This window comes from Lycium ferocissimum, chromosome 7 (assembly GCF_029784015.1).
Source record: "Lycium ferocissimum isolate CSIRO_LF1 chromosome 7, AGI_CSIRO_Lferr_CH_V1, whole genome shotgun sequence".
In the NCBI taxonomy this organism is placed as follows: domain Eukaryota; kingdom Viridiplantae; phylum Streptophyta; class Magnoliopsida; order Solanales; family Solanaceae; genus Lycium; species Lycium ferocissimum.
In genome coordinates, this window is record NC_081348.1 from 49107636 (window position 1) to 49124816 (window position 17181).

General features: G+C 34.6%; 1 protein-coding gene across 1 annotated transcript; it reads right to left on the bottom strand.

Moving 5' to 3' along the window:
- Positions 1–5732: 5732 nt before the first annotated feature.
- On the bottom strand, positions 5733–12911 carry LOC132065516 (uncharacterized). The gene is made up of 3 exons (XM_059458939.1): positions 12745–12911; positions 9043–9383; positions 5733–8689 (listed from the first exon to the last, which is right to left on the bottom strand). The coding sequence occupies exons 2-3, from the start codon at positions 9336–9338 to the stop codon at positions 6115–6117; spliced, it is 2871 nt and encodes a 956-aa protein (XP_059314922.1). The 5' UTR covers positions 9339–9383; positions 12745–12911; the 3' UTR covers positions 5733–6114.
- Positions 12912–17181: the final 4270 nt, after the last annotated feature.

Consider the following 17181-nt stretch of genomic DNA (forward strand, 5'->3'; position numbering starts at 1 on the left):
ATGGGAGGGGTATTTTTGACCGAAATTTGCAATTGATGATATTTTTAGCCCTTTTCCCAAAGTATAAAGGTATTTTTGACCATTTCCCTTTAAAGATTTATTTTCAAATCTATGTTGGCCATAAAATTTTTTCAGATTTTGAAAACAAATCTTCAAATCCCAAATTCTGGCTCAGACCTATTTTTGGGCCAAGATCTATGCTTCATTGCTTTAGCCTTTTCAAAACTTTTAAAAATTACCCCAAACTTTTGTATCCCATCAATTTATGACCTAACTAATTCTATCTACAATGTTCCTCCATTACAGCCGTATCTATCATGTTTCCACAATTAAAGCAGTATCTTCTATAAAGTGAACGAGCTAAGGCGTGCCCAAATAGTAGAACAGGAAAAATTGCTTTACCAACAATAGAAATCCGTTGCAACGATAAAAATGGATCTTTGTATTGTAATGCGAATTGTAGTAGCTAGTAAGTGTGTTATTAACAGTTATTAAAATATCACGTTCTGCATAATTTGAGATTAACAAGTATGTATGTTTTGTATGATTGGGTATTCTTGATAGTTTTTAGAAATAAGTAATATTTCATTTTTTCCAAAACAAAAAGTGAAATATGTTTTGAAAAACTATGGCCAAACATATTTTCAAAACTTGAAAAACTTCACCCAAAATCTAGTTTTTCAATTTTCTTTTTGGGAATGATCTATAGCCAAATGCTAGCTTAATAAGTTGTCTGTAACAGAATCTAGAACCTATAAACTAAAATACCCTTGAACTATTGAATTTGGTGAAAAAATACCCTCCATCCATCTTTGGGGCCTAAAATACCCTTGACGTTAACCTTTGAGGCCTAAAATACCCCTGACGTTAACCTTTGGCGCCTAAAATACCCTTATTTTTAACGGACTCATTTCATTTATTACGTGGCACCCTTTGATTGGTTGACAATTTAATTAACTTAAACTAATTAATCCCCCATTTAACCCAATTCAACAAATAAAACCCGACCCTTCCCAATTAAGTTCCCATTCCACCGTATCAAAAAAAACATACGAACCCAGGTCGTTACAAACCATATCAAAAAAATCCACGAATCCATTTCATTACAAATCGTGAACCCAAAGAGAACAAACCATAATTTCTACTCAAATTTTGACATGTTAAGCTCAGTAATGTCCACATTCATAACGTTTACTAAAACCTTACTTCATATGGTACACGGGTATGGTAATTGGCTTCATAATATCACAACTCATCATAAGCAATGACAGAAGATGAAGATAAAAGTCATGGAACTGGAAATTCACATAATTTTGGGTGATGTGGTATCATCAGCAAAAATATATATATCACAGTCACATAAATAACAAGGCCGATCAAGAATACAGCTGATATGCAGAGTGAAATGCTGAAAATCATAAATAATTTAGATAAAAAATGAACCATCATAATTGAAGCACCACAATTCACGATTTGCAATGGAATGGGTTCGTGGATTTTTTTTTATATGGTTTGTAATGACCGGGGTTTGTATGTTTTTTTTAATACGGTGGAATAGGGATTTAATTGGGGCGGGCGGGGTTTTATTTGTTGGATCGGGTTAGATGGGGAGATTAATTATTTTAAGTTAATTAAATTGTCAATCAATCAAAAGGTGTCACGTAATAAATGAAAGGGGTCCGTTAAAAATAAGAGTATTTTAGGCCCCAAAGGTTAACGTCAGAGATATTTTAGGCCCCAAAGATTAACATCAAGGATATTTTAGGCCCCAAAGATGGATAGAGAATATTTTTGCACCAAATTCAATAGTTCAAGGGTATTTTAGGCCCTTTTCCATATATTGTTTAAAACAAACTTTAAAAGGTTCTAGTTTAGTGCAAAATTTGATCCTTGCAATGGATAGATCGAACTCAATAAACGTTAAGCTTAATGACGGTAACCGGCAGCAGTGAAGATTCTGCTAAGTTTGGTGACAAGAAGAAAGAGAAAAAACAACAAGAAAAACAGTGAAGAATAAGAAAAAAGAAAATAAAAATGAAAAGAAAATCATAAATTTAAGTATACTTATAACCTGTTTGGCCAACCTTATTTTTTCCCCAAAAGTACTTATTTTTTCAATAAATGCTTATTTGAAAAAAAAAGTGAGGTGTTTGGCCAAGTTTTTGGGAGAAAATAAGTGCTTTTGGGGTTAGTGAAAATTTTTGAGTGCTAAAAATAAACACTTGCCCAAAAGCACTTTTTTGCAAAGTACTTTTGAGAAAAATACAAATAGAAACACTTTTTAAAAGCTTGGCCAAACACTAATGACTACTCAAAAGTGTTTTTTTAATTAATCGACCAAACACAAACTGCTTTTCGTCAAAAGTGCTTTTTTGAAAAGTACAAAAAGTACTTTTTAAAATAAGCTGATTTTAGAAGCTTGGCCAAACAGGTTATTAGTTGTATAACAACCAATTCGAAAATGACACGTTCATGATTTAGAGCCCGTTTGGATTGGCTTATAAGTTGGTCAAACCAGCTTATAAGCCATTTTTAACTTATTTGGGTGTATGGTAAAATAGAAAACAACTTAAATTAAGTTAAAAAGTGCTTAAAATAAGCCAAAACCAAGAGTTGGTCAACCCCAACTTATTTTTTTTTGGGCTTAAAAGCCATTTTAATTTGACCAACAACTTTATCCTTTTATCCCTTATATTCTCTGTTAATTCCAATATTACCCTTACTTCAAAAAACCCTTTAAGCACTTTTATCCAAGCACGTAACTGCTTATTTATAAAATAATTTTCAGCACTTAAAAAGTACTTTAAGGACTTATGCTTAAAAAGCACTTTTTTTTACCTAATGCAAGCGGGCTGTTAGTCCGTTTTTAGCTTTTTTCTTGCCTTTCACGCACTTTTGAGAAGGTATTTAGAGCTCGTTTGGCTTAGCTTATAAGTTGTTTTCAGCTTTTCTGAGTGTTTGGCTGGCCAACTTATAAGTCATTTTGTGCTTAAAATAAATCCAAAAAAATAAGTTAGGCTATTTGGATGGACTTTTTTTACCCCAATTTTTTTTTTTTTTTTTGGGCTTATAAGTTGTTTTCGGCTTATAAGCTGCTTAAAAAAAGCCCCATCCAAACAGGCTCTTAAACTTGCTTTGTCACATCATCATCAATTAAGAGGATAATAGTTCCTAAGATAGATAGGGGTAAAGATGTCACCCGTAAAATTTAAGTATGTAAATGATTTTTGAGACAAGCTTAGGGTGCAGTATATGGACTTTCTCTATATTTTTTCTTATTTGGTTGTACTCCTAATCATGATGATTCGAGATGATTTGTGAATAAGACAATTGAATTGAATATAATATGAAGTCATACCAATTTATCATGACAGAATCAACAATAGTGATGGCATCATCAATGGGGCTGGTCGAGGAGGAAGAAAAGAAAACAAAAGTAGAGATTGAAAAGAAAAAGAAAAGCAAAAAAAATTAGAAATAACGTATATTGGCCACATAAGCATTTAGGGGTCGTTTTATAGTTGATTAGAGTTATGCAGGTATTAGTAAGACATTGATTAATTGCGAGAGAATCTATGTATTATTGTACACGGGATTTAGTTATTCCATCTTCTATCTTGCTTAAAATAACACATACCTTCGTAACTTATACATGTCTTAGTTATGCGGGTTTCCAAATTGCAAACCAATCACTATATATGCGTGGTTAATTTTATGCATAGCAAAAGAATGCTACCAGACATGATATTACTTATACTGAATTTAATACATGAATAACTTAGGTTCTAACCAGCTACCAAACGACCCCTTAGTAATTAATAATTTCATTTTGAAATAGTCCTGAGCAATATTCTTTTTATTTTATTTTGTGGATTTTCCCTTTTGAATCACATGCCTCACCGCCCAAATATGACTTTTCTACACCAATCAGACAGTTGCCAATTTATAAAAAGTGGACTACAGACTATATATGTAAGGTGTCAATTTGTTTTTTGGTCAAGTCAATTTAATCCCTTTGGAGAATATTGTGACATGTGGGTATATGGTCGATGGAGTACAGTCCAATCCCTTGAAAGTGCATAGACGATATCTAGAAGGGTTTTAAAATTGATCAAACATAACATCAAGCATTTGTGATAGAAAATGACTCAGTATAGCATTAAAATGTCTTATCAAATGGTATTGTCTTAATATGTGCCAAATTCTTGTTGGTGTTTGACTGAAAATGAGCACATATTAATTGCACTCGATGACCAGTTTTCATATTATTGGTTACGTTATATTCACCTTTTATAATCATTTAACCTATTGCCGATTAGGCAAACTTTAAATAAAAGTTCATCCTCCTTCAAAAGCTTTGGTCTTATTGGTTAACAAAAATTCCATGGCACCGAGTGTTAATGCGACATGCTCCTTTTCTTCTCAAAGTTTCGATTATTCTATTGTAATTTTTTTGTAATTTTATTTAATTTGGCTAGTTTTGGACTGAAAAGGGATCAATCAAAATTGATATACCATAGATGAAACGGGTAGGTACCATGAGCAGTGGCGGATCTAGCTTGCTAGGTGGGGATTCCGGAACCCCCAACTTTCGATGCGGAGCATAAATTTATGTGTAAAAATTTATTAAAACTGCAATAAATAATAGACATGAACGCATAATTTTTAAAATACGACAGGTTTACACTAAGAATCTTAAGGTTGAACCCACAGAGTTTAAATTTTGGATCCACCTCTGACCATGAGTGAAATAAAATGGATGAATAATTCAATACCTATTGATAAAATGAATAAGGTACCATGAACGAAAATATTTCTTTAGAAGTTTGAGACGTCAAGCCAAAACATCACATCCATATATGTCTTGGAAGTTTGTAACTACACATGCAAAACTGTTCAACTTAAGTCTCCTAAATTTGACGTTAATTCTGAAACGTCTAAACTGGATAAAATAGGCTATCCGTGCACGCACCCCAATGCACACTCATTTTACCTATTGAGACACTGGGTTTTCATTTTTGCAGCCGCCTCTTTATCCACATGTGTTATCAGTTATGAAGTCTCTTGGACTTTTACCAAAGAAACAAATCAACCGAAACGACAGAAGAGACAGAGAGCAAGAAGAAGAATTGACTGAAACAGATTAATAAGAAAATGACAGAAAGGTTCCATGTAAATGATTTGCTCCATTCAACACACCATATTCATTTCATTGTCTTACTAAACAGTGTCAATTGGAATAGTCAGCTTTGAATATGAGCATTGGCAGCCACACACACACACAAACAACAACCAAAAAAAAAAAAAAAAAAAAGAAAGAAAGAAAGAAAGAAAGAAACTGACCCAGTTTTGACGTAAACAGATATACTCAGCACAAGACTGAAAAGCGAGCACTTCTCCAGTCCAACATGGATGATAAGCTATGTTAAAGCGCCCGTGTCAGATTCTACAACAATGCATTATTTTTTAAGAATCTAACACACATCAAACGATATTTTTGGAGAGTGTGCATCATCCCTCGTGTTTTGTCATTCTTTTAATAATCATGGTGTCGGGGGCGACAAAGGACACCTCGATTAATTCCAAAGATACTTATTGGGCAGAGAATTATCTCTCTCACCAGTTGCCAGCACAGTATAATAGTCGGACACTCAAAGACAGGAGGCAAACACCAGAAATGACTTTAGTACAACAACTTAATTTCTAAGTGAAAATGCTAAAAAAACATAGTATAGGTAAAACAATAAGAACAATTCTCTTCGGTAAGATCTAACATCATTAGAAACATATCTCAACGTATCACAATCAACACTATAATAATGTTACCACCCACCGGCACATGTACCAAGTAACTCTATCCAACAAACCTTGGACAGATGGAAAAAAAATTACCTAATGTTTTTGCCTCCGTTAAAAGAATGCTAACCACAACAAGATCTTCTAATAATCCATCAAAATTTACCGACTTAAGGTCAACGCCTTAAATGGTAGCTATACATCTGTATTAATCAATCAAAATCTGAGAACGAATCAGGACATAACGAAATGTTACCTTACCTACAACGATATACCGATGTCAATGGAATAGAACCATTCAAGAAGTTGTAGATTTGATCATGCAAAATAGTACAGTGATGCGAAGCATATGAAGAAGTCGGTAAGAAGAAGACCCACAGCATCAAAGACAAACTTTGGAGCGAATAAACCCCATACCATCAAGTGCCGCCTTTGAATCGTAACACATATAATTGTAAGTGTCATAGATATAGCCATAATAAGTCCATACATCAAATAGACCTGGCATAACTGGAAAAAAAACAGTTGTTTCCTTTTCTCAGCCTGGACTACCTCTGGACGTCGGCGGCAAGCAACAATAAGTGGAAGTCCCATTACTGGAAGAATGTGGGAGAAACCAAATGTATCGACGGTAAGAAGGGCGGCTTGACGAACAAGGTTGAATTCCTCAAACCCAACGAAAGCGGCAGCATAGCGGAGCCCATCAAAGGCACACCAATGTCCAGTGCAGAAAAATAAGCACACGGCTAAAAGGCTCGATTTTGCCACCGGAGAAGAATATAAAGTTGAACTTTCATTGCAGTCTTGTTCTAACATCATTAACCTAATTATGCACCACCCTTGAATTACCGCTGCTAGAGCAACTAGAGGACCTTGTTTCCCAGATAAAATGATTATTGTCGAACTCCATGCAGATAACATGGCAGTTGCTTTAACAATTGTACCTTCCTCCAAGCCCGAAGTCTTTTTCTCTTTACCACAAAGTAGGGATATTGCTAATAACAATAGTTGCAGAAGACCAAAAACATAGATGATCCGAGGAATCCAATATGCTTTTATATCCACAATCATCGTGCTCGGGCTAAATAAGTTACCATCTAAAGCCCAAGCTAGAGCTACAAGAGAAGAAGCAAATATGGTTCCAATAATAACAAACTTGAATATGTCCTGACTGGAACTATGTCTGATGTTCTTGTAAAGTATATAAGCTAAAATGATAAGCACTAAAAAGGGCAAGATATCAGCAACATAAATCCATAAGTTGGTGGATTGTTCAACTCCTACGGTCCACGAAGGAAATGACTTCAAAAATAAAGAATTGACAGCCTGTTTTGACTGTCCAAGTTCAATACCGAATCTGAGAAGAGGAACCACCAGAACAAAAAGAAGTCCTTCAAGAAGCATCATTTTTTTCACTATTGCATGACGTAATTGAAGCATTCCAGCCGTGGCCAATAGAAAACTTGCCACTTTACCTTCCTCCAAGATGAAACTATTTGAAAGAAAACTGAAAGCACGGATCAGCACAGCAGCATATGCAAAAATAGCCTCGAAAGAAATTACAAAATTTCCACCACGAGGAAGATAGCAACTACTGCATAGTTTGTCCAATTTCTTGATGGTGAAAATGTGAACAAAAAGAGAGAACACCAAGATGCATAAACCAGTTCCCATCATCTTTACATTGAACTCTGTCCATTTGGAACGAGCAAGTGCAGCAATACTCGACAAGAAATTAGTATAAGCTTCAACTTGCTTCTGCAGTTGAGGCAACGATGTAAAATCTTCCTTGGTATGTAACCAAATATCATTTGCCTGAGCGTAGAGATTCGATACGTGAAACATATCTTTGTCCGAAAATCCTATCACCGATGAAGCTGAATATACATCAATGTATCTTTTCACCTGCCATGTATTCATGCAGAGGACATTGACATAGTTCTGCATCCACTTCTCTAAACTTGAGAGATTTATTCCACTTTCAGGAGTAAAATTGTCCAAGTTCCAAGTACCAGCAGCTAATGCATACAGTTCAGGATTAACACGCCCGATGCTTCCAAAAGGATGTGGAATACCAAGCAGAGCAGATACTGTTGCGGCAAAGTCAAGCTGCTCGATGGAGCTAGTGCATATCTTCCTTTTCTCCAAGTCAAGTCGACAAGACGAGCTATCTGTTTCGGACGGTAAGGAAGATGGATGATGCTTTTGCAAACTCATAGCAAATAGTGACGTTTCAACTTCTTCTGGAGCACCTCCACCATGATCACCGTTGATGGTTTGCCCGTGATCACCCATCACAAGAAGCAGAGTATTTTCATGTAACCCTCCGGGCCCACTTTGGCTTTCTAAAACATCAACAACTTTCTCCAAAATCCCATTGTACTGATCCAACTTTTCTATCATTTCAGTAGAATCAACACCAAAAATATGTCCAGCATGATCCACGCCAAGAAAATGTGCGATAAGTACATCCCAATCTTCTTTATACAAGTACGGAAACAAGTGCTCGATGCATCCATTATCTACCGTGTCGAGGTCTTTAACGTTAAAAGAAGGGAATGGATGAGATATATTAAAATGATCAGGAAACAGTTGAACCCACGTGTCGTCCCCCATCATCACGACTCGTTTTCCATTCTTAGCCATCTGATATATCAAATTATCTTCAATGATAGCTGGTGCACCAAAGCTATTACCCACATCAATAAAAGTTGGAAGCCCGCCGGTTGTTAATCCCTTTAGACGTTGCAAACTGGTCGTTGGAGGATCAGCAATAGCTTTAAAGATCTTAGCAAATGAACCTGGCTGAGATGCCAACTTGTGTAACACCTGCAATCTGTCCATCCACGGTTTTTTCTCTTCGAAAAAGGTGCTCGGAGCAACAAAGTCATACCTGAGAGTAGGGGTGGCAAAATTAGCCCATGAAAACATGACCCGCTCAACCCTCCCAAGTTTGGGCGAATCAAGGAACTACCCATTTATTAGCTCAGTGCATCTAAAAATTGGGCTGACATGTAGCCCAAATTAACACATGAGAAACTTTGTCAAAATATTATTTGTTTGATATGATATATATAGTCATAATGAAGAAAAACAATAGTTTTATAAGGTTCTTAATAAATTATAAGAGAATGAACAAACAAAATAAAATTTAGTAAGAATTGGGTGGGTTGGATTATGACCCACTTTTTAGCCCATTTTAGCCCAAGTAACAATTTATCAACTTAGCCCATTTGACACCCCTACCTGAGAGCGTCGAGAACAATGATGACAATGCGATCAACGGCTGGTTTCGTCCAGCAGCCTTTGGAATGGTTGACCATTTGATCATCTTGAGAAGGAGATAAGCAAGGAGATTGTTGAATATCAGAGCAATGGCTATATTGTGAAAGTTCAGTGCGAGTTAGGAGGAACCCTCTGGTGAAGACTAGAATAGCCAATCCATGAAGAATCAATATCCCAAGAAAAACCGTGAAAACCCATCTCCGCTTACCCAAATTCTCACTTTTCCACCAAACCTCAACACTCTTCGTCTTCGACATTGTAAATCGAGGGACAATGATCAATTTTTAACAATAATTATGGATCTGCATCAAACGTGACGCTAATCAATCATTAAGATATCCAACACTTGTTACGTAATTAATAAAGGAGAAGGTGAAAAAGGATGTGTAGGACTGATTCGAATATGTTAATAATCTATCACTTCACTGCCCAGATCAGCAGAGGTGGAGCAAGGATTTTGAGTTTATGTGTTCTAGATTCTAGAAAAGATAGTTAATGGGTTCTTGATAAATTATTTATACATATTAAGTGAATTTAACACAATTACAGGATTTACGCTAAAGCTACTGGGTTCTACCGGTTAAAAGATTAACGAACACAGAACTCAAGGTGCAAGCACAATAGAAAAGCAGTTCAGTAAACCGGGAAAGTTTTCATCTATTCTGTATTATCATGTTTCTTTTGGTAAGTATGCTCTTCAGGCACTTGAACCTGCTTGGATTACATCTAGACAAATAGAAGCAGGCCGGCAAGCAATGACACGAAATGCATGTCGTGATGGAAAAATATGGATACATATATTTCCAGACAAACCAATTACACTAAGACCCGCAGAAACACATATGTGTTCAGGAAAAGGGTCCCCTGAATATTGGATAGTTGTTGTTAAACCGGTTCAAAAGGGCTATTTCACTAGCAGCATCTGAAATGCCTATACGAACTCAATTCATTATTTCGTAATGTACAACAACAACAACAACCCAGTGAAATCCCACAACGTGGGGTCTGGGGAGGGTAAAGTGTACGCAGACCTTACTCCTACCAAGGTAGGACGGCTGTTTCCGAAAGACCCTCGGCTCAATAGAAAGCATAAAAACAGGTCAGATAAGGCCAAGAAATTCAAAGCGATACGGAAATGAAAATAACGAAAGCGACTAAGCCATGATGAAGCAGTTTGCAAAGGGCAGTAGCTATCACAGATAAAATAAGATAATCAAAGTACAAGAAATAACAGATAGTAGCAGAAATCAAAGCATAAGAACTTATATTGCGATAATGCGACTACTAATATGAAAGGATAAACGATACTATCTACCAGTGTTTTAAAAGGCGTTTTCGGGGCGAGTCCCGGGGTGAGCCCTGGGGCGGGGCGTACCAAAAATGCCCCGGGCGATGGGTCGGGGCGAAAGTCCCAAAAGGCGTACGCCCAGCAATTCGGGGCGTACGCCCGAGCGTTTGGGGCGAGTTTTTTGTTGTTGGGGCGAGTTGGGGCGTAAGCCCAGAAAACTTCTTCAAACTAAAACGAAATTTGTTAAATAAGTCCTTAGTATAATGCCCAAATTCTCAAAAGTCAACATTTAATTACTCAAATGTTTTAAAAAGGAAAAAACATTAAATTTAAAAGTCAAGACCTTTTTTTATTGCCGAATGCCTAATATATGTTCTTTTCCAATTATTTATCTTGTCTTACTATCTCGAAAAAAGTAACGAGCGATCACTTGTACTTGTAAGTAGCGTATAATAGATTGTTCTAATTAGTTTTTTTGTGAGGGTGGATATATATATATATATATATATATATATATATATATATATGTCACTTATTTATAGTTTTCTTCAATTTTTTTACGCTATTTCACCTATTTAAAAGTATTTATTATAATTATATCATTTTATAAAATACTAAAAAATTTAACCCATGGGGCTTACGCCCGTGCCTCGGACTTACGCCTCCTCCGTAAACGCCCCGCCTTACGCCTCCCTTTTAAAACAAACTGCTATCTACTAGCCTTCTACCCTAATGCGAGTCCTCCATACCCTCCTATCCAGGTCATGTCCTCGGTATGTCGCTGCGTGTCTGTCTAATCACCTCTCCCCAATACTTCTTCGGCCTACCCCTACATTATTTCGTAATGTAATCGGAAAAAAATGTAGAAAGGGCTCTTAGATATGAAACAAAATTGGACAAAAGTTTCTTTCGCGGAATGCTAGCTAGCTCCGCCCCTGCCCAAATGCTAGGATCTTATAGAATCTGTTCCAAAGTCTGTCTGAGCTACATTAGTGATCTCATAAGTCTGTCTGAGCTACATTAGTGATCTCATACCAAAATGCCAAATAAAAGTAGCCTGCATCACCATATACCTCTTACTTCACTGCCCAAATTTCACACTCTAACCATTGTCACCAAAGATTCAAGTAAAATGGGAAAGTGGATGTAATTCCATAGCTTGAAAACAAATTACCTGAATTCATTAAAAAAAAAAAAAAAAAATCATTCTCAAAAAATTACCTGAATAAAACCAAACAGGAAAAATGCAAAGCAGCAACTTCATCAACCCTCATTTTCTAAACTTTTAGTATTTAAGCAATATCATTAACAGCTTACCGAGGACATGACCTTAGATAGGAGATTGTGGAGGACGCGGATTAGGGTAGAAGGTTCGTAAATAGTAGAGCGTGTCTCGTGTATCCTTTCATACTAGTAGGCAAAGTATTACCTTTGTAGTTTCTTGTCCTTCGATTTCCTGTTACTATCTGCTATCTCTTGTACTTCGATTATCGTATTAGTTTGCTGCATTTACTATTACTTTTCTTCATAGTGCTTATCTTTACTATTTTGTCATGACTTCCACTTTCTTCGGTCCTTGTCTAACTTTTTGGTCATGTTTTCTCTTGAGCCGAGGGTCTTTCGGAAACAACCTCCCTATCTCCCAAGGTAGGGGTAAGGTGCTCGCACATTACACTCTATTCTCCCGGACCCCGACTTGTGGGATTACACTGGGTATGTTGTTGTTGTTGTAAGTAATGTCATTAACAAAAGGACAGTGTCAACTAACTCCAATTTTTCTCATTGTCACCAGAGATTCAAGTAAAATGGGAAAGTGGATGTAATTCCATAGCTTGGAGAAACAAAATACATGAATAAAATCAAACAGGAGAAATGAAAAGTAGCAACTTCATCAATCCCCATTTTCTAAAATTCCTAGCAATCAAGAAAAATAGCATAAAAACAGGACACTATCAACTAAATCCATTTTTTTCTTCTTCTAATTGTCACCTTCAGAAGAAAAGGGATCTTGGGTTTATAACATTAAAGCTTATCTAGAAACAATAACCAAAAACTAAAGACTCAATATAAGCAACAATCAGCAACTTCATCAACCCTCATTTTCTAAAATTTCTAGCAAGTAAAGAAATAGCATAAAAAGGACATTAGTGTCAACTAAATCCATATTTTTCCTCATGGTCACCTTCAGGAAGAAAGAAAAAAAAACTTTGGTTTGTAACATTATAGCATATATTTCAATAATAACACAAAATTAAAGACTCAATATATGCAAATTTAGGCTCATTTCTTTACTGATTGTCACCTTCAATATCTTTTTTCTATATTTTCAAGAAAAGGGCTTCTTTTTTTTTTTTTTTTTTTTTCTAACATCTTACCTTAAATCTGAGGATTTTCTTAGTATTTTGGATTTGTCCACCATTGACGAGGTCCGCCACTTCACTGTCGGATTTTCAAGAATGGATTGTCTGGGTTAGGATCCTTTTGTTTGGATCTCACTATCATATTGCCTCCAAATTTGACACTCAATAATTAAATAAACATTTGTTGTGTCAATATATGCTCTTCTATCATTTAATTTATAGTAAAGTTAAATAACATATTAATTACTCTCTTCATCCCAATTTAACTTACTTTCATTTTTTTTTATCCACAAAAAAAAAAAAGCGTATTAATCTATATTTAGTAGGTTTGACAATTCAAACACTATATATCGTAAACTTAAAACCACAAAATTCAACGTTAAACACATCTTTAATTTAGAACCACAAGGCAATCAAAACTTAAATGAAAAATTTTCAAAAATATACGGCCACGTAGCTCAATATACAATATTATACAACGTTATTGGTGAAAACTAAGCCTGTTAACCGGTTGGAAACGGCCCGGACCTGTAGCCGGTTAGAAAACCGGCCGGTTTCCGGTCAAAAACCCGGAACTGGCCACCGGTTAACCGGGTGGAATTTTGGAAACCGGACCCGGCAAGGTAAAAACGTAAAAAAAAGTGTTTTTTTTTTTGTTTTTCTTAAGTATATGTATATTATAGTATTTCTTAGTATATTGTAGGTATATTTATATATGTTATATAAGTTTATAACTACATTTTTTTATATATATATATATATATATATATATATATATATATATATATATATATATATATATATATATATGTTATATGTATCATAAATTAAGTTTATATATTTACTAACTAAAAACTTATAAATATTATAAATTCTAAAAACTCAAGTATGTGTATATTATAAGTAGCTAAGCATATAAGTTAAGTTTTTTCTAAGTTTATAACTTTCCATTTATAACTTAAGTATATTTATACTAGATATACCTAATATATACTAAGAATATACTTATAATATAAATATACTTAAGTTATAAAATAAAAATTTATAAACTTAGAAAAAACTTAACTTATATGCTTAGCTACTTATAATATATATATATATCTGTGTGTGTGTGTGTGTGTGTGTGTGTGTTTGTGTGTGTGTGTATTATAATTTAAGTATTTTCCAAGTATATAACTTTCTATTTTTTAATTTAAGTAGATGTATATTATAATTATATTCTTAGTATATTTTAGGTATATTCCTAACTTAATATAAGTAAGAATATGAACACAAGTAAATAGAAGAAAGCTCAATGAGCCATATATTTTATTTATTAATGGATAACATTTATTTGCAAGTTGTAGTTTTTTTTAACTTGCAAATAATACATGAGTTGCAAAAAAGTAGTACAAGAATAAAATCAAAAAGTGTGAATCATTTCGCTAATCTCCGCAATATTAAATTCGGTCATTGAGATATCTTCAAAGTCTTCCATTTGGTCTACTCCACTTGCTATCAAATCTTCAATCTTTTCCTCTTTGCCTTCCACCGCTTCTAAGTTTTGGCTGTGTCGCTCCGATCTAATCCAATCGCGAATGGAAACTAGTACTTGCCAGCTAAATCTGGATAATGAGTGTCTGTGGTCTCCAATTTGTTGTCTTCCTTGGCTAAATGCGCTTTCCGAACCCACAGTTGATATTTGAACCGTAAGGATATCTCGAGCCATTCTTGAAAGTATCGGATGACTCGCCTTGTATTTCTTCCACCATGCTAAGACATCCAAATCATCTAGTTGGTTGATATCCACATTTGGCTGCATCAAATAAAGGTGATATTCATCAAAGTTTGCATTATGAGAAGGAGTTGGATGTGAATGTAAAAATTTTAAATTCGACAAACTCGACAAACCCTTTTTGCTACTTTGAGAAGTAGTAGGGCGTGAAGCAACGGGTGTAACACTTTCTTCCAAAGTAGAATAATGAGTAAAAGCTTTTCTAAATTCGGCATCAACCGCGAGCTCGGCATCAAGTGAAGATGGTTTAACTCCCTCGGAAATTTCTAAATATTTATAAATTTGACCAACCAATCCTCTAGTATAAGACATTTTAAAACAATGATTTAAAAGAGAACCCAATATAAATAAAGTTGGGATGGGAAAAAAATAGTTCTTAAATTTTGTTGTCATAGAAAAAATAGCTGCTTGATAACCGGATTTATCTTTATACTCATATGAAACTCTAGCTATTTCCGTTAAGTAGGCTAAAATTCTGGGTACCATGGGATAGAATTGTCTAGAAAAAGAAGAGTTGCATTATAATTTTTTTGTAAAAGTTCAATACATTCCTTAACATTTTCCCAATCGTTATTATTTATCCACTCATCACTTTCCGTATTAAAATAGTAACATAATGTAAGTGTAGTTGCACCTAGTGTCAACTTCTACTTGAATTTTCCTAGGTCTAAGGTTATTTTGCAAATAAGAATTCTTAAAATCTCTCATTTTTTGCTTATTAGCATTAAAAAAAGGAAAATCAACCGCATTTCTAACCCTTTGAATAGAATCTTCAAAATAGTCAAGACCATCTCTAACAATCAAGTTTAAAATGTAACAACTACATCTCACATGAAAAATATTTTTTAGCGGAGGGTTTAATTCCCTTTTTAAAAGACCAACCGCCTTTGTATTATTAGAAGCATTATCTAAAGCAATACAAAATGTTTTTCTATAAATGTTAAAAAAATTCATAATAGTTGACATTGAATCCGCTAAAAATTTTCCGTCATGACGATCTTTCCCTTTATCATATAAAAAAGCCATAATTCTTTTTTGCATCACCCAATTATTATCAACCCAATGAAATGTAATAGAAAAAAATCTAACTTGTTAAGACTAAGACTAATATCGGCGGTAAGAGAAACACTACAATTAAAGAATTAAATATATGGCGCAATAAAAATCTATATTTTTTATATAAATCAATAATATCCGATCTACAAGTACTTCTAGGAATACCCTCAAACAACGGATTATAACAACGTTAAATATAAGTAACAAAATCCAAACCCGAAGGAAAGGAAAATTGTAGAGCATCAAAAGCAACCATTTAGCTATTTCTATATGATCTTTTTTCTTGTCATAGCTAAAAAATTTAACGGTTCGTGGGTCTATTGTTTATTGAATACCCCCCACATTTGAACCCGTTTGCTCTCCCCAAACATCCTTATGTTTAGCTCTCATATGACCCGTTAGTGAAGCCGTTCCACCATCCTTACTAGTTTGTTGCCTGAAAGCAAATTCTTTTCCACATATAGTACATATAGCTAATTGTCTTTCCTTATCTTTAGTCATAAATTTCCAAACTCTAGCGGTTGGCTTACGAGCTTTTGGCGGTTTGTCTTATGTATGTGATTGTGCAGGATGTGTATCTCCTATGGGATTTTCGGGGGCTTGTGTTTCATCATCATCATCAATTTCATTAAAAGTGCCGGTATAGTGTTCCATTACCTCATGATCTAAAAGTGGATTATTTCCACCAATATTAATACCTAAATTAGGTGTTTCGCTCACAAATGTTTTCTCCTTAAACCCAACTCTACCACTACCACTACCGCCACCACGTCTCACTCTCTTCGACATCATTAAATAGCAATAATTTAAATCACACAAATAAATCATAAAAAAATAAATTGCAATAAGTTAAATTGCTAGAATTAAATAGTGGAAAATAAAGATAGAGTTGGAACGAAGGTACCAAATTGCCGGACTAATTTCCACCAAAGTGAAGGCGGCTAGAATTGCAAATCCACCAAAGCTTTGGAGCTACTTTGAATTGTTGCAAAATCACCAACTCCGCCAATAATTTTTTTTTTAATAATTGCAAAATATAAAATTGAAACTAGAATTAAACTTTATAGTATTTAGTTGAGAGAAATTTAAAGTGGCTAATTGTTGCAAAGTAGCCATAACTGAGAGCAATTGAGAGAAAGAGGAGTGAATTGGTGTGGATGAAAATAAAATGGACAGGGGTTTATATAGGGGTGGGGGATGGGTTAAAGTGTATAAAAAAAGTTTTGGGGGGTTGATAAAAACTCATTTATTTTTCCCTCTAAATTTCCTTGTAAGAGTTGTGCAAGATCAAAGAGTCATAAACTTCCATTTCAATTAAGCAATACTACTTATTCTACTTGTTTTGATTTAATTCATAGTGATGTTTGGGGACCTTCTCCTATTATATCTTGTTTGGGATACAAATATTTTATCTTATTCATTGAACAAGCATCTCGTTATACAGGGGTTTATTTTTTGAAACACAAATCTGAGGTACCAAACATTGTGAACTTTTTTTACAACCTTATAGAGACCCAATTTGAGAAAAAGATCGAGGTTTTTCATTCAGATTCGGGAGGGGAGTATGTAAATACAAACTTCACCAACTTTTTTTTTATTTTTAAAAAGGCATTATTCATCAA